General features: G+C 40.0%; 1 protein-coding gene across 1 annotated transcript; it reads right to left on the bottom strand.

Moving 5' to 3' along the window:
• Positions 1 to 421: 421 nt before the first annotated feature.
• On the bottom strand, positions 422 to 4,426 carry LOC132602327 (glycosyltransferase BC10-like). The gene is made up of 2 exons (XM_060315224.1): positions 2,874 to 4,426; positions 422 to 1,500 (listed from the first exon to the last, which is right to left on the bottom strand). Exons 1-2 carry the CDS (start codon positions 3,510 to 3,512, stop codon positions 859 to 861), a joined length of 1,281 nt encoding a protein of 426 aa, XP_060171207.1. The 5' UTR covers positions 3,513 to 4,426; the 3' UTR covers positions 422 to 858.
• Positions 4,427 to 23,930: the final 19,504 nt, after the last annotated feature.

Genomic DNA, 23,930 nt, shown 5'->3' with positions numbered 1-23,930 from the left:
AGCAAATATTATTAGTTGCAATTTTCTCTTTTCTTTCAATATAAATGGTAAAGTAAAAGTGAATAACCTCTGTACTTTAATAATTAACTTGTACTCTCAATATTTTTTATATCGAAATACTATAGCATCAAAATACAAGAAGAATTATATTCTAATCAATTTTGAGGATGACTATTGGGAATTTTAGCTCTAAGGGCTATCTCAGAAACCGTGATTTTACTGTAATATGTTTCTCTTTTTCTTTTGGCCGCTTATTTGATCAGTAAATGTATAAAGATGGACCTTTTATTTTAAAATCATAAGATTACTATTTATCAGTATTTCGATTTATTTGTACCACCGCGCAAAGCGCGAGTACATTTCCTAATTTATATGGATAATGGAATATGCATAAGATCAATTACAGGAAATGATTAATACGACTCCAAGCAGAATTTAATTAATCTAACAATTCCCAGTATAAATTTTAATCTATCTCCACCCACAACAGACAATCAATTGTACTAACTAAAAAGAACATAACAGTGACTTTCGTTCAATGTTGCCCAATTGAAAATGAGGTAGGACCTATCCGACCAAAAAAAAAGGCCTACTACATAAAATCAACTAAAATTTCAAGAAAAATAAAAGAATTACAAGGCATTGGATCTGCTTTTGGTTTAATTTGGATCCAAACTAGCTCCTGCAACTGAAAACAATGTTAGGAAAAATTGTGCGTCGTCTGGATTACCTTTATGAAAAAAACAAATCAAACGGATGGCCACTATTCTCTGTGCGATCACTTGACCCTTCCTTTAGGCACAAGTCCCAACATGTCGAAGCGATATGATGTGAGGGATTATTTGTACAAAATACAGATCAACCGAACATCATGACCTTAGGAGCAAACTTCAAAAGCCTATCCAATGTGCTAGGCAAGAACTTTCTTGCAAAAAGGTAACACATACTTGTAGGTTCTCCGTTATACTCACACTGAATTCCTGTTCTCATTTGGTGTAACAACTCTTTTGTCACCTCAGTCCTAGCAAACTTCGTGGGATGCGGTCCACCTTTTGTCCAGTCAACCCAAGTCAACGTTCTATTACCATTTTTCCACCAATACCTCATGGTGACAAAAGTTGGCAAGTAATGCTCATCAGAATAACATGCTGGCCTGCAAAATTCTTTGAATAAATTGAAATACTTTTGATCCGTGATCACGTCCACGGCGATCTCCCGGTCAAGCTCAAACCACTGGGACCCTTTTCGCCATTGCTCGATTGTCACCCATGGTGTCATTTGGCTATTATAGCGACCCCGTCCAACGGGGCCCCATTCATCATAGGACTCCACGAAGGTTTTCGTGGAGTTCATGATGTAGTTGTAGATGGTTGTAAAATTATATAAAGGAATGCAAGCCTCGGAAAGAAGCACAAAACGCTCATTTGCCATGTCAAGTAAGGCGTTGGCTAGTAACCTCCGTTCTGCGTCAACCATGCTGAATTCTCCCCAATCTACTCTCTACACATTTTTCCAATAAAGAAGATATTATCAAATTAATTAAATACTCCATCCAATGATCATGAGTGTTACATCTTTCAAATACTAAACGCATCATAAAAGACAAAGAAGCTTCTTTATCTAAAGGAATAACACGTATGCACAAGCTATCACCTAGCCAGTAGAGTCGTCGTTCATAGGGAGGGGGAAGCTATCTTTGTCCAAGGAGAGTTAAATGATACATTTTTATTAGAAAATTACAGTAGGTTAAATTTTTTTTTTAATGTATATATATTATATGTTGAATTTCCTCGATTTCTTTTTTATGTGTTTACTTCTTACTATTTTGAGTCCGCTTAGTTTGATTAGCTCCGCCACTTTTTATAGTCACGGAAATTAGCGTTCTCCATTAGCTAAACCAACATTATATAAACTACCCATTAAACCATCAAATTCTCGTTTAGCATTTGGATTATAGTAGAAAAATATGTTTGTACCGAAGCCTGATCATTTTATTGAAATATATGAATAGTTTGTCAAATAGTCATGATTTCAGCAAGTAGAGTCTTACAGATGTAGCCACCTCAGGAAAAGGAAATCTTCAGGTTATCCAAAACTCTGACAACTCCAACCCATATGGTCATGAAGGAAGGCCATTATGGGCTGGCCTACCAGTAGAACTGGGCCGAACCCAATGCTGAGGATGTGCCAAATCAAGGCCCAAGACAAAAGTGCTTAGGTTCACTAAGGACGAAGGATGAAATTGTTCGAATTGTCCTTCAAATGGGCTGGTCTTTAATTTTTTTTCCTTCAAATGCACTGGTCTTTAATTTTCGTCCTTTAACAATTGAACTTATGCCTAGTGGGACATAAGTTCTTTACCAACAAAAGTCATGTGAGACATAAATTGTGAGATATTATGATGCGATGCCCCCGTTTGTTATGAGGGACAAAAGTTAAAGACCAGCACAAAATAGAGCAAAAGTGCCAGTGACCCCTGAAGTGAGATGTTAATGATTTACGAGCACCAATCTCCGAAGATCTACTAGAATGTCGTATAGGCTTCACTTATGACAATGCTTATAGCTCAACAGTCTTCCACGCACATATAAGTTCTATTTTATAAAGTACAACTTTCCCAAAACTTTTAACAAAGGAGTTTACATTCTATATATTAAAGGTGTAAGACATATTCATAAATTTCAGATCACGTATTAAGTACATAATTGTAATCTTTGTTTAATATGCATTAATTGGTAATCTAGAGAGACAAAAGAACGGTAAGCAACCTAATGTAAAAAAAAATTACACTATCGCTATATATAACTTATATTCTAAAAAATGTCATTAACTAATGCACTAATAGGAAAATAGGATAATTGCAATTAACATACCTTACTTGGTACTCTTCGACCATGAAAAATTGGTCCTTCTTCAGGTGCATCTCCTTTGAAAGATGGTTGAGAATGAATATAAATAGAGTAACGCCCTTCATGTCCTTTAAAAAATCTTTCCCAAAGTGGAGCCAATGGCAAACTTCCTCTTGCTAGAAACATAAATGCAACTTTTGGGGTACGATTATATGGGAATTTCCTAACTTTAGGAACCATTGAAGCTCTCCATATTAATTCTTCATCTTTCATGTCATGCATGGTTTCTGGAGGCTTAATATAATCTGTTAATCCTATTCTACCACCACCCCTTTTCCTCTTTTTATCAATATTGTTGACACGACGATCATTATTATTAGTCACTGGCACGTGTTGTTGTTGCTGATGCAAAGGCAAATTACTCAATGGAGGATATGGAGGAGGATGTGATTTTTGTGGTACTATAAGTGGAGGTGATGGTTGCACGGAAAATAGTTTTTTCTTTAATGTGATTGGAACATCTTTGAGATAAAAGCTTAGTGATATTCCTATAACTAAACCGGAACCAAAGAATAGAAAATAGACAATAAGGCTATGAATGTACCTTTGAGAATTGAAATGTTTTGCTGAAATGATCTGATTTTGCTGTGGTTCATGCTTCATTTTCTGAGATGACTCACAGGCTATTTAGTTTGTATATGACCTAACTAGCACTATGATCTAAGGAGTAATGATATAATCATATATTTCAACAAAACGGAATTTGCTATTCCAATATGTGATTCCTAATCCTATGTTAAAATACCTCGTCTAATATCGTACACCATTTCAAGAACACAGAACTTGAGAGTAATTAACCGAAAAACAAGATAGATCTATGTAAGATCTAGAACAAAAAATCACCTAAGTGTGAGACTGGGATTATTACATGAATAATGTACATGTATTTGGAGGAAACCTGATACTCTAATCATTTGTGAAAATGTGGAAGTGTTAAAGGTAATGGAATGTAAAAATCTGAGGGACTGAATTGTCTATAGAGATGGGGAATTCTATTTTCATCAGATTTAAGCAGAATTTAGTTTTCAACTGATTAAAATATAGAGTAACAAATCAGATTGATGAAGAAGACAGAACAGAACAGAGGAACAGAGAGAGGAGAAAGAAAAGGGAAAGATAGTTTGGGTAATGCCAAGTGGATCTGAATACGTCCAACAAAATTATGACTCATAGCCCTTCTTTATAGGAACAAAGCAAAGGTGATGACCACTACTATCTAGTTAAACTCTCAATACTCTCTTGCTAACTATATGGAAAAGAAAAATAAAAAAAACTCAAATACCTGGCCTCGTGTTAACTATGCAGATCAAAATAAACTTCAAACATAGACGTTAGTCATTGAACCGATCAATATTGCTTAAAATTTAAAATATTTTAAACAAAAAAGGTTCAAATATGCCTTAAAGTATTGACGTTTGTATGGGGTAAAAAGGTGTCCGGACCCGGGTACCCATTACGGCCACTGGGGTTGTCCAGCTGGTTCCCATTTTCACCAACTTCCGTCACATCAACAGTCATCGGTCAGAGTGCCACCACAAGTATATACGTTGGGGGTGGCAGAAAGGTCACATCAGCTGTACCTTGGGGATTATGAAAAATTGAGAAGTGGTTTATATAAACCTAGCTTAGGCTAGAAGGAACATTTAGCAAAGCGCGTATGCGGGCGAGCCTTCGCAATTGGAAGCTCAGAGAAAACGGGTATCTACACTGCTGTCCTTCATTCCCACCAACTCAGGTCATGTCCGCATACCTTGATCAGTGTGTCGTAGCAGAAATGCATACGGAGCCACAGTCGTGTCACATCACCTAAACATTAGGCTTAGAAAAGTCTTGTTTTGGCTTATATAAAGGGCCTAAGGAGAAAAGAAGAGGATCATCTTCTCTCCCACACACACTTTTGTAAAATATCATTCTGTTCTTAAAAGAACAGGGTATATACACGGAATCATTATTTTCTGATCTTTTTTGCCTGCTTTGATCATATTATATTACTTTTGTTGCTCATTAGACTGCATCACAATCTAAACTTCTCCGGACCGGGCTCATAAAAAGAGCTCTCGAGGTTAGATATGTCCTACTTGTCTTCAAACCCTTAGAAAACAAATCTCTAAATGATTTCTTAGTTAAACTTGATTTCACCGAAAATAATTTGGCACCATCTGTGGGGACAGACAACTGTGGTATCATCAAGATTCACAGCAGAAACTCTTACAAGTCGTTGGCATTTGGAGTTGTCCTGGTGAAGCATGTTTGATCTTGCCTAAATCGGCCAAGTATCATGTTCGAAAGCAGCACTCTAGTTGAAACAAGAAACCCATTAGGCCCACGGTCGAAGGACCGACAGAACCCTCGTAAAGAGTGAAATCAGGAATTGGACAATCAGGAGGGCGAGGAGAAGGCAATAAATCCCCCGAAGGAGGTTCGCGACAATATTTTAACTAGGAAAGACCATTTAACCGGTCAGTAGAAAGCAAGGAAACACTCCCCAGAGGACGTTACTTCGGGACGAGGAAAAGATGTCTTCACTCTAAGGTAGAGCGGAGGACCCTTTGTCGAAAATAACGTTAGTGGCGGTCCCAACGTAAAAAGGCACAGTGATGCAGTGTAAGGGGAAGTCATTGGATTTTCTGGCTAAGAAAAGACTAGTCACGTCACCCATCGAGTAGCTCGAAAGATGTAGGGATACCAGGGACAAGCGCAGGTTAGAAAGAGTTGGACCCAGATGGGAAGAGCTGGAAAAGAAAGCTCACGAACGGACAAGCCAGATACTTGGGGCTCCCCCTGTCCTGACAAGGGCAGGGGCGAGGAAATATGGAAAGGTTCTGTATAAACCGAGTACGATTTTCGCGCTCATCCCAAAGAAGTACAAAATTTCAGATATTCCCAAACATGATGGAACTACAGATCTGGAGGAGAACTTAACGGTATTTGGAGCAACCATCACTGGACACAACTTCAAGCAACACGAGATCGATTCAGTCATGCTGAAAAAATTTCAGCACACGCTCGTTAAAGGAGCACTTTCTTGGTACAATCTTTTGCCTAAAAATTCTATTGACTTTTTTGCTGCTCTTACAGATATGATAATGAAAGCTCATGCTAGGGATCGAATAGTAAAGACACGCAAAGAATACATCTCTGCTACAAAGAAGAAGAACGATGAGATGCCCCATAACTACGCGGAAGGGTTCCAACGGGAAAGGATACCGCTGCCCGCCATACTGGAAGATTGGGTTGCCGCGACATTCACAGATGGATTGGACATTAATGATTCAGAGGCATCGAGAAAATTAAACGAAAACGTGTGGGAGTTCTTAAGCAATCGGTCCGAATACATGCAGGGGAAAGAGACTAGGACTTCGAAAGAACAGCGGATGCCTATGAGCACGACCAACATAATTTTTAAGGAAAGACCGTCGGAACGATGATCCGAGATCCTCGTGACAAGAAACCCTCTCTTTCCAGAAAAGGAGAGAGGAACCACCCCAAGGACCACGTTACGTTTGAAGTTGTTAAGGAGAGAAATGTCGGTGGTCCACGTACCGATTCAAATTTCTAATTTCTAACATGAAGCGTGTGCTTATCGTTCCAAGTAGTGCTCTGAATGCGACCCAACTCTGAACTCTAGAGGAGACACAGAGCAGGCAGTTCCGGTGGTTAAAATCCTGATCAGGTGTAGCCTATGAGACCGCTCGATGGAAGATTGAGCTGACTACCTTGGGGAATTGAGCCCAACCCCGAGAATACCCGAATAAATATCGGATTTTCTTGACAAAATCGGGGAGGTACAATGGCTTATCAAAAAAGTAACTTTTCCAGATGGGGCCATATCGGGGTCATTCGAATGCTGCCAAAAGGTCTTTTCTGCACGCTAAAAAAGAATGACGCAAAATGAACCGTAGAGTGTCTACAGGCCTCAATATACCTAAAGAAGTACCCCTCAAATCCAACGTTTTTCGTCATGTCGGAGGTAGAAGAACTGCAGTTAATCTATCCAGTCGTTTCAGAGGTCACGTAAGTGCCGAGCTAATGCACCAAGAAAAAGGCACATAATTATTTGCATGTTTAGCTAAAAAGGCCTTATCCAAGGCTGAGACGCGTTACCCACAAATCAAAAAGGTGGCACAGGCTCTAACGGCTCAATCACTAAGACCATATTCACGAAGACGACCTGATCTGTTCGGTGATAATGTTCCTTTCGGGGACCACCTTGCACGAACTCGGGACCCTTGCGTGGGCAAGCTGGGAAGGTCCGTACCAGATGATAGAAATCGCTGAAAAGTGGTCTCACCGGTTTAAGAACGAATTTGAAGGAAGTTGAAGAACGACTAGAACGCCAATCACTTAAAAAGGTTCTACCTTTGAAAGCATGTTCCCACCCGAGGTATGTCCTTGATCTTCGGGACTATTCATCTTTGGTTAACTTGTTTTCTCTCCTATACAGGGATTGGCCTCGAGGTCGAGATCACATCGTCACCCAGAGGGACAAATCAAGATATGTGCTGCAACCTTCCCCAGCAAGGTGGTTTACGAGGCCACAATTTAAGAGCTTATCGGCTCGTACCCCGACAGTTGCATCCTCTAGATTTCGCACCCTAAAATCGGGAGGAGGGGAGGGAGGAAGGACGGACCCAAGTGTTCTAAACATGAGGTCTCTCTGAGGACGAACCCAAGTAAACTGGGACTGCAGGCAATCACTGCATCTGCCTAGTTCCCGTTTTCTTGTCCTTTTTGTGAAAACCCCGAGAGGGAATTGTGTACCAATAGGACGTGTCTTGCCCTAACTCAGGGAACGTGCGGGCACCTACTAATTCCCACCTCAGTAGCAAACCCATCCCTTATTCAATCAACCAACAATAAGTAAATAAATGAAACTCCCAAGAATAATACGATAAGTCTGACATAATATATAAATACTAGGTACGGAAGATAACAATATCTTAAAATTTGGTCTGATCAGTACAAGAGCTACTAAATACTACTACAAGTCTGAATGGTCAATACATCATCTGAACATAAATATTGTCTCGAAATATAATTGGGACAATAAGTAAGATAGAGTCTCGGGCTGCATGGACCTTCTGTAGCTCACCCTCAGAATCTAGAAGTGGAAAGGGAACCTCTCTCAAAATCTACACCCCGAAAAGGAGTGTAGCAAGGTATCATCAGTACAAACAACACGTACTGAGTAGGCATCATAGGCCGACAACATTTAGATCACATATGCAAAAAAGGAAACCGAAAGATAAGCATGCTCACAAACATATACAAGTCAACAAGTTCAAATAATGCATTTCCAACACCAAAAACCAATGTCTTACCACGAATATTCCATAAGTCCGAACAAACCGTAACAATCACTATAACTAAGAATCACCAAAAGATCAATATCAAACAAACCAACAATAAGAACATGTGATGTGTATGCAAAAGAAATGCAATTCAATGATACACATATGCTCTGGGGGGACGATGTCTACCCCTCGACAGTAATGTCACATGAATCATACTTACCCCCGTCATCACCATCTTCCAATATCAAGATCAAGACGGATATATCATGGATTTGAGAAAGTATGTCATGCAATGGGAATATCACAAATAACATATGAATTCCATTCAATTCACACAAAGACAGCCATGATAGTACAAATATCACATGAATCCTTTCCTTCTAACTAGTCTCCCATAATACATAGAAACTACCAATTTACATATGAAAAGCCAAGCATAAACCTAGAGATTCTAACAGGCCACAAACCCGAACACACAAGTCACACAACAGTACCAACCTAAGAATTGCATCCCAAACTTCATACCTGAAGTTTCACATAATATCTCTAACAATATCCTAGTACTATATACGAGCTGTTAACCGGAGTCTAACCGAGAAGGTAAGCCATAACCTACCTGGAAGGCCGAATACAAGTCACGAACCGCCCAACAAAGCCTTGCCCTTCCTTTGCGCTTCGAAATAGTCAAAGTCTAGTTATAATGTAATCTAAATTAGAAATCATGAAGAATGATACCCATAACGAATAGTTTCTAGTTAGGTCAAATTTAGCTTATGGAATTTGGGGGAGGGCCCACAAGGGCAAAACGAAAAATTTGAAAGTGAATCATGAAATTCAAGCCTAGATGATCAAAAACCACTAATCAATTCCTATATTAACTTAAGATTAAGCTAAATTCGTATTTTAAGTGAAAACCCCCAAATTTGGGTATGAACCCTAACTTTCCAATTCATGAATTAGCCTCTACTAATGGAAGATTTATGCTTAACAACAATTGATAAATCAGAATCTAAGGTTATACTTGCCAATTTCATCAACAATTATATTTAGGAAGTCTAAAACTCATTTTAGGAATTTCTCATAAAACCCAACTTTCCCTCTTCAATTTCATCCCAATAAATGGATTAATTCGAGCCTAACAACATTAATTGAACCAATTCCATGCTTAACTTAGCTAAATTCATCAATTATAACTCATCAAGAAAGACTTAAACCTCTTTAAAGAAGAAACCAAAAAAACCCTATTTTATTCTTCATGTTCAATAAATTTACTACCATGAATTCTTACTTAGTAAAGATACATGAAAGGAATTGAGACAAGGGAACTTACCCTCATGAGAAATCTGACCAAACTCTCCTCAAATCGCCTCCAAGATGTTAAGGAAATGTAATAGTAGGAATGGGAGGAATAAGGGTTTCCATAGGGCATTTAAATAAGAAACTGATCTGTCGGCCGCTACGGCGGTCAAACCATCACTATGGCGCCACCGCTATGGCGGTCACCCTGCCACTATGGCGCCACTGCTATGAAAGTCACCCCTATTGCTGTCACGACCTGGATAAGGGCCATGACGGGTACCCGGAGCTGACTACCGAGCACCACTCATTACGCTAATCATCGTACTCAACCTGAACATGTATAATCTCTGAGGCAATATATAAATATACATAAGCCCTCATGGCTACAAAATGATATACAAGAATATACAATGTAGTCATCATGGGACATCTACTACCCATACATACGTATCTACGAGCCTCTACTAGAGTACTAGACATAAGGATGGGACAGGACCCCGTCATGCGCATGTATATACACAAAAATAATGTATCAGAAAGGCACCTACGGAATAATGGAGTGCTCCTGTAAATCTGCTGATAAACTCTTATGAATCTGGGCCACCTCCCTGTCTACCTTTGGGCATGAACACAACGTCCAAAAGAAAAGGACGTCAGTACAAATAAGGTACTAAGTATTTAAGGCATGAACAATAATAGCATATCGAAGAAATAAAGGTACATCAAGTAAGGAAACAACCTGTGCTGAAGATCACTTTAAACGGAACAATGCATGCTAACTTACATCATAAACATCATCATATCAAGTAAGCATATTTATATAAACTACCTGACCATATAGGTACGGTGTGATCATCATTAGTCCGCGTCCAAGCCTCTCGCGTCCGGGGTAAACATCTTATGCCGCCCACTAGTGGTGTCTGCCCATGCCCTCTAGACATGGTGTATATGCCGCCCGCCTTAGCGGTGTCTGCCCGGCCATATAGGCACGGTGTATTCTCATCATCATGTACTTATCATAATTGATGCATAAGAACTCAAGGATAACCTATAACTCTATCGGGGTGACATAAGGTCGAGAACCCCCGATTCCATTATGGAGTAGTCATAATCATCCTACTTCACCTTGAAGGAACTAACATCATAAGGTGAGTGTAGCAACAATGAATGTTATCAAAGAATCATTGACTTCATAAGAATGATTATCGTATTCATAACATGTAGACTCATCATCATCATTATCGTATTCATAACATGTCTCTTATCTTTATCTCATGAGAAGCATTTTATAAGCATAGACTCATAGTTTCCGGAATGTAAGAAGGTCATGGAAAGACAAAGGAAATTACGTCATAAGAATCATGCCTTAGAAAGGAAGGGACTAGCCTTACATACCTTTACACCTTTCTAACTTGCCGACTATATGCTTCCTTCCAAGTTCGTAACTCTACCTTCAAAGGAATTCGTACTAGAATTAGATAATCGGAAACATGCTAAAGCTTAAGCTAAAGCTAACGAAAATTGGGCAGCATTTTCTCTGTTTCTACAACTTTCTCCATATAGTATAACAACTCCCAAACGTCAACGACAACACCCACAATATCACAATCAACAATCTTCATCAACAATATATTATTCAATTCTCCTAATTCCATTTCAAATCATCCATAACAAAAAATTACCACACTACATCGTATTCGTCAACACACAATGCTTCTTCAACACTCTTAATATCATTTACAACAATATTATATTCATAACATGTCAAGAACTATAGTTCAAATCAAGTCACCATTCAAGAACACCATTATCCCCCTCTTTAGACTTCATTTTCCACTTTCTTCCATAATCCAATTCTTTCAACCTCTCAATATTCTAAATAACATGAAATGATCATAAAACTCACATTTGATTGTGTAGAAATAAGTTTTGGATGGAAATGCTTCACTTGAAGGAAAACCCTAGCTTCAATCCAAAGATATTTCTTGACTCCAAGCAACCCTAGAGACTCCCTTACGCTTGATTTCCTTGGATTAATGAAGTTGACCTTTGATTTCCCTTGGATATGTGTTGGTATGGTGGGGAGAAAGTTCTATAGGTTTCTTGAGGTGTGGAGAGAAATTGGGAAATGAAAGAATTGAACTTGGGGCCTCCTCATATAAAACTTAAAATCTGTCCCGACGGTATTATACAGACACACATACGGTCCGTATAACTTATACAGTCCGTATATATGACCGTATAATGCTTCCAGTGGAGGACCCTTCTCTGGATAGGTTATACGGTCCCTTATACGGACCATATAAATTATATGGGCCGTATAAGTTGGTTGTATAACTCCCAATTTTCTGAAGTTACTCTCGTCGTTTCGTTTGATCTCTGATTCTTATGGAACCTTCTTACCACTTGTTTAACACTTCATTAACAATCTAAGGAGCATTATAACTCTTCTTTAAGACATCATTAAGTCAACATTAACTCGATACGTAGCAAAACCTTTCCGAAGCACAATGTATACTTCGCCTTTCTCAATAACCTTCTTCTCTTGCCTCGAACGTCTTTGAAATCTTAATTAGAACCATTAAGTAACCTTTCTTACCTGCAGAAACACCGTATACTTCTCACCCTGCGTTAGTCTGTCTACCATGCGACGACATGAATTTTTTTCGAGGTATAACAATTGCTATGGTGCCACCAGACACTAGAAATTTTTGGTGTTTTTTAAACTTAGAATCGACACCCAGAACCACCCCAGAACCTTCTGGACACAAACCAAATATGCATACATATGTAAAATAGCGCTACGAACTCAGTCGCGCACGCGAAATTCTCAAAAGAAGTCTCGTTGACCAAGTCAACCCCCAATAGCCTAAAACCAACTTTCTAACTCAAGTCTCAAAACGCACCCAAGTGCATTGGGAACCGAACCGAACATACCCGCAAGTTACAAACACCTATCCGGACCTCTAGAAATCGAAAGATTTTTGAAAAAGTCCTGTTTACCCAAAAGTCAACTTTGAGTCAAACATTTTTCGCTTTAAGACTTATTTTCACAAAAACCAATTTAATACTCATCCTATGTCCTCGGAAATCGTACCACCTATCCCCGCAAGTCTATTATCCGCTAACGAAGCTCGGGGAAAGGTCAATAGGGTGAAAATTATCGTAACGGCCAAGCGGGTCGTTACATCAGATACCAATTAAACAACCACTCGTCCTCGAGCGAAGAAGAGAGTTTGAAAGCTGACGGTTACCAAGGAATCCTTAACATAATAAAACGAAAGCCTGCGCAGTATGAAGTATGCCAAAATCACTGCTCGCTCACCTTGTTAGTCAACACTTCCTCTAACTTAGTTTAAAGGACCCAATCTCTATATTACCGTACTCGAAATGTTCTCACAACTGATTCCCGAATAAAAGAGCCTTTTTTACCGAAATTCTCTGATTCAACATAACCATGCCTCCGAAAGCGATCAATAGGTCTCATGACATTCCTCAAGACAGCACAAACCTTTAGACATAAACATAATCATAGCCTACTCTGAACTGGTAAAATCCTCTTATTCCGCTAACCTTTCTTTTACCCTTTTCAAGTCGTTCTTTGTACTACGATTTCTTAGAAACACACGATGACAAACCCGAAACCAAGACTTACTCTTGCCAGAAAATGATTCTTGCTTTATCGGAGCAACTCTAAGAAATCCAATCAAACAAATCTTACTCATAGCCGACCCTGCTAGTTCCAAGTCTTGTTAAACCTTCAAATCACAATACGCGAAGCATACCACTGAATACCTCATCGAGCCAAACCCGTAGGAGACCATCTGATCACTCTAAAGACCTCTCGCGAACATAGTACCTCTTCAAAGCATTACTAAGCCAGACGTAAACTATTATAACTGTCCGAATAACTGACTGTGGTAAAATATTATCAAGTCTACTCGAAAACCCTGATAAAGCTCGGCAAATCTGTCATACCTCAAATCTAACTGTAACCCATCGAATCCGTGAAGGTGATTTTCTCAGAAAGCCATAAGTCTCTCTGAAATATATACACAGTTCATCAAGTTCTAATCAGACAATCCTGACCCAAAATGAATGCACAACCCCCGAATACCACTAATAGCCACTCGAATTGACTCCAACTTTCCTAAACCAATCATTTTCCTATTACACATCTGCGGCAGCCAATTCTAATCCTTTCTTCATGCAAAATCTATCAAGTCTGTCACCCTCGACTCCACAAGCTGAATTTCATCCATGCTGTCAACTGAATACTGAGGAACTATACCTTATGAATGCAACCTTTAAGTTTCTCAACCCTTGTCCGATACGTAAATATTATGCAACCCTAAACTTTTAGATGCAAAAACCTGAAGCTTCATATAATAACCCTTAAACCATTGAACCTTACATTCTAATATCTCGATATGCCCATAACATTGTCGAAGCATCAATCTGGCAACCTCTTGTTCCAATCTAGCACAACTATTTCCGAGTCCTGAACATCCAAAAGTGTTTACCCGAGATATCCAGTCAATATTACTTGTAACATAAAACACTTACCATGAATACAGTCCCATCTCGAAAATATAACTCTAGCTCTCACATAATAGGAATTTGCCCAAATCCTTTTGCTTAAAACCATACTAACTCATCCACTGTAGGGTGTCACGAACTATCCAACGGCGTACCACACAAGCCACTTCCCACAAACCTTAATATGTCAGTTTCCTCAAATTCTTTTCTCACTAGTCGTTGATCACGAAACCTTACTGAACTCTGTCATATCACTTAGTCCATTATATCACTTTGGTCCATAAATGTAGACTCTCTTCCTTAAGCGTACTCACGGCCACACTTCATTTGAAATATGCAACACATCTTCACAACCTATACCGACCCAAGTAATCCCGAAGACGTACCTCATTTTTACCGATTCTCGGTCAACTATACTCTTTCTTGACTCTTCAATTCCCCAAATCCAATAAAATTACAATCATCGTCACCCTCTAACCATTTCTCGAACCTGGTCCATAGAATATCACATAATCATAAGCCTTGCAAACTTAGCCAAGTCAATCCTAGAGATAGTAGCATGTCGCACAACATACATACTAGAGTTTCTTTGACTCCCTCAACTCTTGAACTGAATAATTTTCTAAATCCGGTGTATCACATACACAGTCGTACTAATGTCCCCACATCCTCCACTAAGGTGCCTTTTCTCAAATTCCCTTCACTCAATTTTGGACACGTTCCCTACAACTTGAACTATTCTGAACCTCATCATTGATTTACCAATTTGAACGTTCCCCTCTGTCCAACCAGAACACCTCTAACCATTCGCGCAATTATCCCTTTCATTCGATCAACTCAACTGAGTAGTACACTACTAGTACCAGGAACCAGTCGAAACTTACACAACAGGTACAAGGATCCTAACCCTAACCCACAATTAGATGCAACACCCGATAGTTCTTTGAATACTAAAACTTCGCACTCGTCCAACACGATAGTCATTCTTACTAGTTAACCACGGGCCCACGGCATAACCAAACATTCCAACTCAATTCTGACCCTTATGTCTATGCTACCAAGTATGACCGCAACATAACTCTCACATCAACTAGCTCTTGATTCTTTGATATCCTTACCATTCCTCTAACACGAAAACCCGACGAACCCGCCTATACTGAAATATCAGGACCCCAACTGCCAAATATCTTAAGTTTTCACTCATCACAAGTAACCTTGCCTTTCGATTTAGAACTGATAACCACTTCCTTGGAAGAACCCACGAACCAATACCATATAGTCATGTCGAAGCCTAACTTAATTTTCATGGCCTAATTTGGAATCCACTCTCGTACACATTGCAGCCTTATTCTAACAAACACAGCAGATACCAATTTTTCCTTCCTAATAATGGATTAGCCTATCCAATTCCTCTTCCTTACGCCTCCGTCCCGTTAACACGAAAAGTACTCATATTAAAATACCCTAAGAAATCTTACTTCGCTACACGTTTCCCACCAAAGTCATCCTTTAGGTCCTTATTCTCAACTGCTCTTCCTTGTTACCCGCGGTCACTATACTTTTGCCAAATCCACTAATCGTTATCGAACTTACATTCGTCCCCTCATATCGACAGCTAATACCCTGCCACTGATGAATTATTAACCTGCCGTAGGAACGTCCATGCCACGCACACCATCACAAAGCCTTGATGAAGTAGAAAATTTTCCCAGAACCAATCATATCATCGAAGAAATCACTTTGGCTAAGCCATAATACACTTTTGCTCCTTCTGAGCAACCAAACACTAAAAGCACGGAGATCATTTGATCCTCTGTACTATCTTTCCCATTTCTCAAGAAACCCCCACAATAAACGATTCTTAACCACAATCCCACATAACCGAAACCACAAGCCATAGCTAGAACTGAACTTGGTCATGCGTCCTAATCAGGATGATACATCTCGGACCATACCAAGCCACGTCATATAAAAACCGCTCACAAAAGAATTTAGGCACAAGTTTCCACCCTCCGTGGGAGATTGAGATAAAGACATCCAGATACCAATTGGAATCTACTGGATACCAATTCGAATGAAGTAGCACAAAGGAAAGAAAGAATTGGAAATTTCCAAAAATGCCCCATAGCCTCACGCAGATAGGTACGGAGCTCTTCGTACCGATCTGAATGATTCTACTAGACATGCTCTTGTACTTATAGACTGGGTAACCTAGAGCTCTGATACCAACGTGTCTTGCCTTAACTCGGGGAACGTGCGAGCACCTACTAATTCCCACCTCAGTCGGCGAACCCATCCCTTATTCAATCAACCAACAATAAGTAAATACATAAACTCCCAAGAATAATACGATAAGTCTGACATAATACATAAATACTAGGTGTGAAAGATAACAATATCCCAAAATCTAGTCTGATCAGTACAAGAGCTACTAAATACTACTACAAGTCTGAATAATCAATACATCATCTGAACATAAATATTGTCTCGAAATATAATTGGGACAATAAGTAAGATAAAGTCTCGGGCTGCATGGACCTTCAGTAGCTCACCCTCAGAACTCTACATGTGATGTGTATGCAAAAGAAATGCAATTCAATGATACACACATGCTCCGGGGGGACGATGTCTACCCCTCGACAGTCATGACCCATAGGGAATTGCTAAGTCAGGGAATTGCTAAGTCCATGTACCGTCATTCCGAATCACACAGCCTATAATGACTCATTCAACTCCTCGCTAGCCATTTTGTATCACACAACATAGAGATGGCTACGAAATATAGTAATGTCACATGAATCATTCTTACCCCCGTCATCACCATCTTCCAATATGAAGATCAAGACGGATATATCATAGATATGAGAAAGTATGTCATGAAAAGGGAATATCACAAATAACATATGAATTCCAGTCAATTCACACAAAGACAACCATCATAGTACAAATATCACATGAATCCTTTCCTTCTAACTAGTCTCCCATAATACATAGAAACTACCAATTTACATATGAAACACCAAGCATAAACCTAGAGATTCTAACAGGCCACGAGCCCGAACACACAAGTCACACATCAGTACCAACCTAAGAATTGCATCCTAAACTTCATAGCTGAAGTTTCACATGATGTCTCCAACAATCTCGTAGTACTACATATGAGCTGCTAACCGGTGTCTAACCGAAAAGGTAAGCCATAACCTAGCTGGAAGGCCGAATACAAGTCACGAACCGCCTAACAAAGCCTTGCCCTTCCTTTGCACTTTGAAATACTCAAAGTCTAGTTATAATGTAATCTAAATTAGAAATCATGAAGAATGATACCCATAATGCATTGGTTCTAGTTAGGTCAAATTTAGCTTATGGAATTTGGGAAAACGGGCCCACAAGGGCAAAACGAAAAATTTGAAAGTGAATCATGAAATTCAAGCCTAGATGATCAAAACCCATTAATCAATTCCTAGATTGACTTAAGATTAAGCTAAATTCGTATTTAAAGTGAAAACCCCCAAATTTGGGTATAAACCCTAACTTTCCAATTCATGAATTAACCTCTACTAATGGAAGATTTATGCTTAACAACAATGGATAAATCAGAATCTAAGGTTATACTAGCCAATTTCATCAACAATTATATTTAGGAAGTCTAAAACTCATTTTGGGAGTTTCTCACAAAACCCAACTTTCCCTCTTCAATTTCATCCCAATAAATGGATAAACTCGAGCCTAACAACATTAATCTAACCAATTCCCTGCTTAACTTAGCTAAATTCATCAATTATAACTCATCAAGAAAGACTTAAACCCCTTTAAAGAAGAAACCATAAAAACCCTATTTTATTCTTCATGTTCTATGAATTTACTACCGTGAATTCTTACTTAGTAAAGATACATGAAAGGAATTGAGACTAGGGAACTTACCCTCATGAGAAATCTGACCGAGCTCTCCTCGAATCGCCTCCAAGATGCTAAGGAAATGTAATATTTGGAATGAGAGGAATAACGGTTTCCGGTAGGCATTTAAATAAGAAACTAATCTATCGGCCGCTACGGCGGTCAAATCATCGCTATGGCTCCACCACTATGGAGCCACTTCTATGGCGGTCACCCTATCTCTATGGCGGCCACCAGACACCAGAAATTTCTGTTGTTTTCCAAACTTAGAATCGACACCTGGAACCACCTCGGAACCTTCCGGACGCAAACCAAATATGCATATATATATATATATATGTAAAAATGCGCTACCAACTCACCTGCACACTCGAAATTCTAAAAAGAGGTATTGTATACCAAGTCAACCCCCAATAGCCTAAAATTGACTTTCCAACCTAAGTCCCAATGTGCACCCGAGTGCCTTGGGAACCGTACCAAACATACCCGCAAGTTACTAACACCTATCCAGGCCTCTCGGAATCGCCGAATTTTCAAAAAAGGCCTGTTTACCCAAAAGTCAACTTTGAGTCAAACATTTTTCGCTTTGAGGCTTATTTTCACAAAAACCAATTTAATGCTCTTTCGATGATCTCGAAAATCGTACCACCCATCCTCATAAGTCTAGTATATGCTAACGAAGCTCGGGGAAAGGTCAACGGGGTCAGAAGTACCGTAACGGCCAAGCGGGTCGTTACATGACAAGTCGTCCCTCATAATCTCAAAAACAAAATATGAACCTCAACTTATTTTCGGTTGTTATTAGCACGACATTCTTTGCTTAAAATTCTAAAAAAGTTTGGGGCTAAGCCAAACTCGAAAGCTGCACGGCTCTGCAAATTGCTTCTAACACACGACACGTCCATAGAGCAACCAAGCGTGAGGTTCCATGAACCTTTGTGCCATCAAATGGGGTCGAGATGTCCTCCCCATTAGCACTGAAAATCTAAGGCCATCTTTCATTGCGAATTGGATGTTTAGATCCCCAATATTGCGAAAGTGTTTCTAGAAGTGACATTCTCAGATTGTGTTAGGAATGATGACCTCAAATACAAAACGCAAAAAATGTAGGCATACACCAAGTCATCATGCCTTAACTTAAACAACAAGCACTCGAATATTAGCATAGTTTTGGTAGACGGGCATAACAGTCACACCTCGACGTTTAAGTGCAAAATAACAACAGGTCATTTTACGATCACAATTGTTGCAAAAACGAAGCGCATGTCAAAGCATATAAGTTGCGACTGAAAAAAATTGATGATTATCATTAAATGGGGAACAAAAAGAGCATATAGGCTCGTACAAAAGGGCACGCAGGCCTTAGAAATTCCAAAAGAACGAAGCACAAAAATTTAAAACCAAAGTTAAGGAGACACCGGCACTGAAGTATCCACTAAAAGCAAACTACCCGAAAATCTGCAGCACCGAAAGCTAGTTATCTTCCCAAGGCTTGACAAATAAAGCCTCCGAACCAATGTCAAGAAGCTGAAGCATTACAAAGCTAAGTTAGGAGAGGGAAGCATCTTCACCATTAGAAGAAATAGCGGTGGCATCAAAAGAAAGGGGCATGTCATCATGAATATCGCTCAAATCCGCCTCAGTTGTGCCTAAGTCAACCTCTGCATCTATCAAAGCCGAGGAAACATCAATATGTCCCTCTTCGATGCCTTGCAAAACCTCGTGTCGGGTTTAGCGGATGACATGATGCTAAAGCAAGGAGACCCTCTATCACGACCTGACTAGAGGGCCATGACGGGTAACCGGAGATACCCTACCGAGTGCCACCTGACTCGCTTGTCATCACATTCAATCTGAACATACACCGTTCTCATCATAAAACTCATTAGGAGACAACCTTCATTTATTTCCCCCCACCCCCACACACACACGCACGCACGCGCGCGCATACACACACACACACACACATACATATATATACACATACATAGGCCCACAAGGCTACAAAATGATGTACAGAATATGCACTAACAAGATCATGAGACATCTACTACCCACACACATGTATCTACGAGCCTCTACTAGAATATTGGAATCGTAAGGAAGGGACAACACCCCGCTATGCCCCAAATATGTACACAAAAGAATATACCAACAAGCGGCAACTCCGAAGAAGTGGAGTGCTCCTATAAGACTGCTGATAGAGCTCCTAAGTATCCGGTCCGTCTCCCTGTCCACCTGTCGGCATGAACACAATGTCCATAAAAGAAAGGACGTCAATACGAGCAATGTACTGAGTATGTAAGGTATGTATAATAATATGATAAAGAAATGAGAGAGCGTGAAATAAAGAGATAACTTGTAACTGATTGCCTCTTAAGGCGGAATCATGCATGCTAACTCTTATATAAACATCATCATATCATGTATACATATACATAAACTGCTCGACCATATAGGTACGGTGTGATCATCATTAGCCCGCGTCCGGGATAAACATCTCATGCCGCCCACTAGTGGTGTCTGCCCGGCCAAATAGGTACGGTGTAATTATCATCATAGCCGCCCACTACGCCCATCGTAGTGGTGTCTACCCGGCCAACTAGGCGCGGTGTAATTATCATCATATACATACCATAAAGCATGCATGAGAGCCCAAATGAAATCTATAACTCTATTGAAGTGACGTAAGGTCGGTAACCTCCAATTAAATTATGGAACAATCATGATCGCCATGTCTCACCTTGAAGGAACTAGTATTATGAGGTGGGAGTGAGACTATCAACAATGAGTAATATCAAGAAAATCATGTAATAGGATCATTAGTCTCATCATAGCATCATTTCATAAGCTTTGGAATCTCTATGAATAAAATCATCATTATCATATAGCATATCTCATCTCTTTCTCATAGGAAGTTCTTAGAAATCTCTAGCCTTCAACTTGGGATATGAGAAAGTCATGGAAATATATAGGAATCATAGTATAGGAGTCATGCCTTTGAAAAAAAGGGACTAGCCTTACATACCTTTACGTCTCTTTAACTTTATCGACTAAACGCTTCCCCTCCAAGCTCACGATTCTACATTCAAGAAAATTCGTACTAAAATTAGATAATTGGAAGCATACTTAGGCCTCAACTAAAACAACTAAGAGCTAACGAAAATTGGGCAGCATCTACTTTGTTTCAACAACTTCCTCCATATAATAAACAACTCCCAAACATCAATAATAACACCCACAATATCATAATCAATAAACTTCTTCAAGTTAAACATTATTCAACTCTTAAAATTCCCTTTCAAAGTGATCCTTAACCCTAACTACAATGCAACACCATATCCATTTTCATATAATACTTCCTCAACATCATTAGTATCATTCACAACATGATTATACTCATGGCATATCAAGAATTATGATTCAAGTCAAATTACTATTCAAGAATATCACTATTTCCACATTTGAGCCTCATATTCTACTTTCTTCCCCAATCCAAGTCATTCAACCACTCAATACTCTTAATAACATGAAATGAATACAAAACTCACCTTTGGTGATGTAGGAATGGACTTTGGATGAAAATACTTTACTTGAGAGAAAAACTAACTTCAATTCCAAGAGAATTCTTGGCTTCCATCAACCTTAGTGAGCATCCACACACTTGATTCTCTTGATTCTTGGTGTTAAATCTTTGATTTCTCTTGGATATGTATTAATATGGTGAGTTAATGGAAGCTTAGAGAGGTTTTAGAGATTTATTGTAGGTGAAAAATGAGGCCTAATTTGTGGGAAATATCTATTTATAGGCTTAAGAACAATTGTCCACCGACCTCAATTTTCTGGAAATTTCGGGCAAAGTATGGCGTACTTTACTGTTCACCCGTACTTTCAAAGTACGGGTTACTGTTCACCCGAGGTAAAAACAAATCCAACTTTCTAGAAATTGTTTGCAAAGTGAGCCCAGAAAGTGCGGGACGCACTTTATTGTACGGGCCGTATTTTGCTCTATACTTCACAGAAATGCGATCTGTCAATTGCAGTGGAAAGAAGACTCGCTGAACTTCAATTTATATAGGTTATGGATTCGGTACCTCCTTATATTCTAGGAGATATTCCCCGCTCAGGTTGGACCAAAATTTCTGCCAAGTTTTTCTAAATTTTCAACGAATCTAATTTCTTCGATTCGCTTGATCCCGAAACCTTTAAATACTTGTCTAACACTTATTAAAAGTATTTATTGACCTTATAGGGGTATCATAGCCTCTCTGAACTCAAGTTTGTTTGCTTACGACGACGCGAAAATTCACGAGGTGTAACACCCTTCGCCACTCGGCCTCTCGGTGAAGCACCAGACGCTGATTCTGGGCTCTGAGTAGTGAACGAGAAGTTTCAAGGGCTTGCATCTGCCCTCGACCAGCGTCACGCTCAGCCTCCACCCGGTCCAACCTATCCTACAGCAACTAGCGAGTCATTATCATAATTAGAAAGGTATTCTCTCGAATCCCCAAAGCCTACTTAGCTTCGTCCCACTGAAGCTCCAAAGTAGCCTTCATAGCCTGAAGACCTATATTCTCTGTCCGGAGCAGGACGATATCATCTCAGAGCTGCTGGTTCTCCTTCGTCAGCCTTTCCACATAACAAGAGAGAGAAAGAGGGGTGCTCTTAAAGAGCTCAAGGGCAAAAGAAACGGTGGCATGACCCTGGAAAAAGGACAAACGGGCAAACTTAATGCATGCGTTTACTCTAGACATAACTGATAAGGCATAGAGGATTCATGGTACCTAAGGAAAAATACTCGCCAAGTGAGTCAAGGAAGCCTAACCAAGGCCTGAACTAGTAGCGGGGGGAGGTGGAACAGAAGAGCCGGTATCTATATCCTTAATATGCGGGACACCACCCCCCACGCTCTCAGGTTGGCCATCACTGGCTCCAGTCCCCACGACAGCGTCAATAGAAGGGGCCCCCATGCCTCTGGCCTTGATAGCCTCTCCATCACCATCCTCAACGTGGACTATTCTCTACATATTTTCTCTCAGGCCTTCGCTGAGTCGGCGATGCATTCTTATGCGAGAACCGATCCCCTCGGAGCAAGATGCCCCGATCTCATCTTGAATCACTCACGTCCTGCTACTTCTCGCCTCCGTAGCCATCTTAGCGAGACGAGTTCAGGCCTCCTCTCAGGAAGGTGCCTTCTTGATAGAAGCCCTTCGAGCAAGACGACCTAAGAAATGTGAAAAAAGTCAGAGTAATATCCTTGAATTCAAGCAGCAAGGGAATAAGGGTAAGAGTAAAGCCATTACCATGACTTTTGCCTTTCTACCTATCAGTAAAAATACCTCTCCAGGTCCGCTCGATACCCCTGGAGGCACGAAGCATGCCCATCACCCAATCAAAGATATTGGGAAAAGGGTTCAGGTACAACTGAGGTTGCTGGAAGAATATGGAAAATCAGGTTAAAAAAGACACCCGAGGGAAAAAAAGGGGAGAGTACAAAAAAATAGGAGAACGGATACTCACGAGCATTGTTCCACTGCTCTGAATAGGGCAAGAACGAGGTCGTGAAGGCAGTCAGTGCGTATCATCACAAACAGGTTGCACCATCCCTGGTCGTGATCATTCTCAGCACTTGTGATGAGGCCCCGAGAGCCTCAAAAAGCAAGGTTTATCATCCCCCCATTGGGGCACCCAGAGGGAATAGAGGTGGATCAGATGATCCAGAGTAAAAGGAAGATTAGCTCGGTATGCTAGGTACAGCAAGCAGTGGACTACTCTATAAGTTTGGGGAGCCAGTTGCCCAAGAGAAACGCCATACCGGCGACAAAATGCGTCGACAGCCTCATGGATCGGAAGGGCGAACCCGATAGTAAAGGGATAAGTGTAGACCAAAGACATACCCCGAGATTTATTGGGTAATGCTAGCACTAGTAGGGGAAAAATACATTAACCTTAGGCCCCCATTGACAGTCGAAGCGAACTCGAGGGATGGTGGAGT

Source organism: Lycium barbarum, chromosome 7 (genome assembly GCF_019175385.1).
Source record: "Lycium barbarum isolate Lr01 chromosome 7, ASM1917538v2, whole genome shotgun sequence".
Taxonomy (NCBI): domain Eukaryota; kingdom Viridiplantae; phylum Streptophyta; class Magnoliopsida; order Solanales; family Solanaceae; genus Lycium; species Lycium barbarum.
This window is presented reverse-complemented; position numbering and strand designations above follow the sequence as displayed.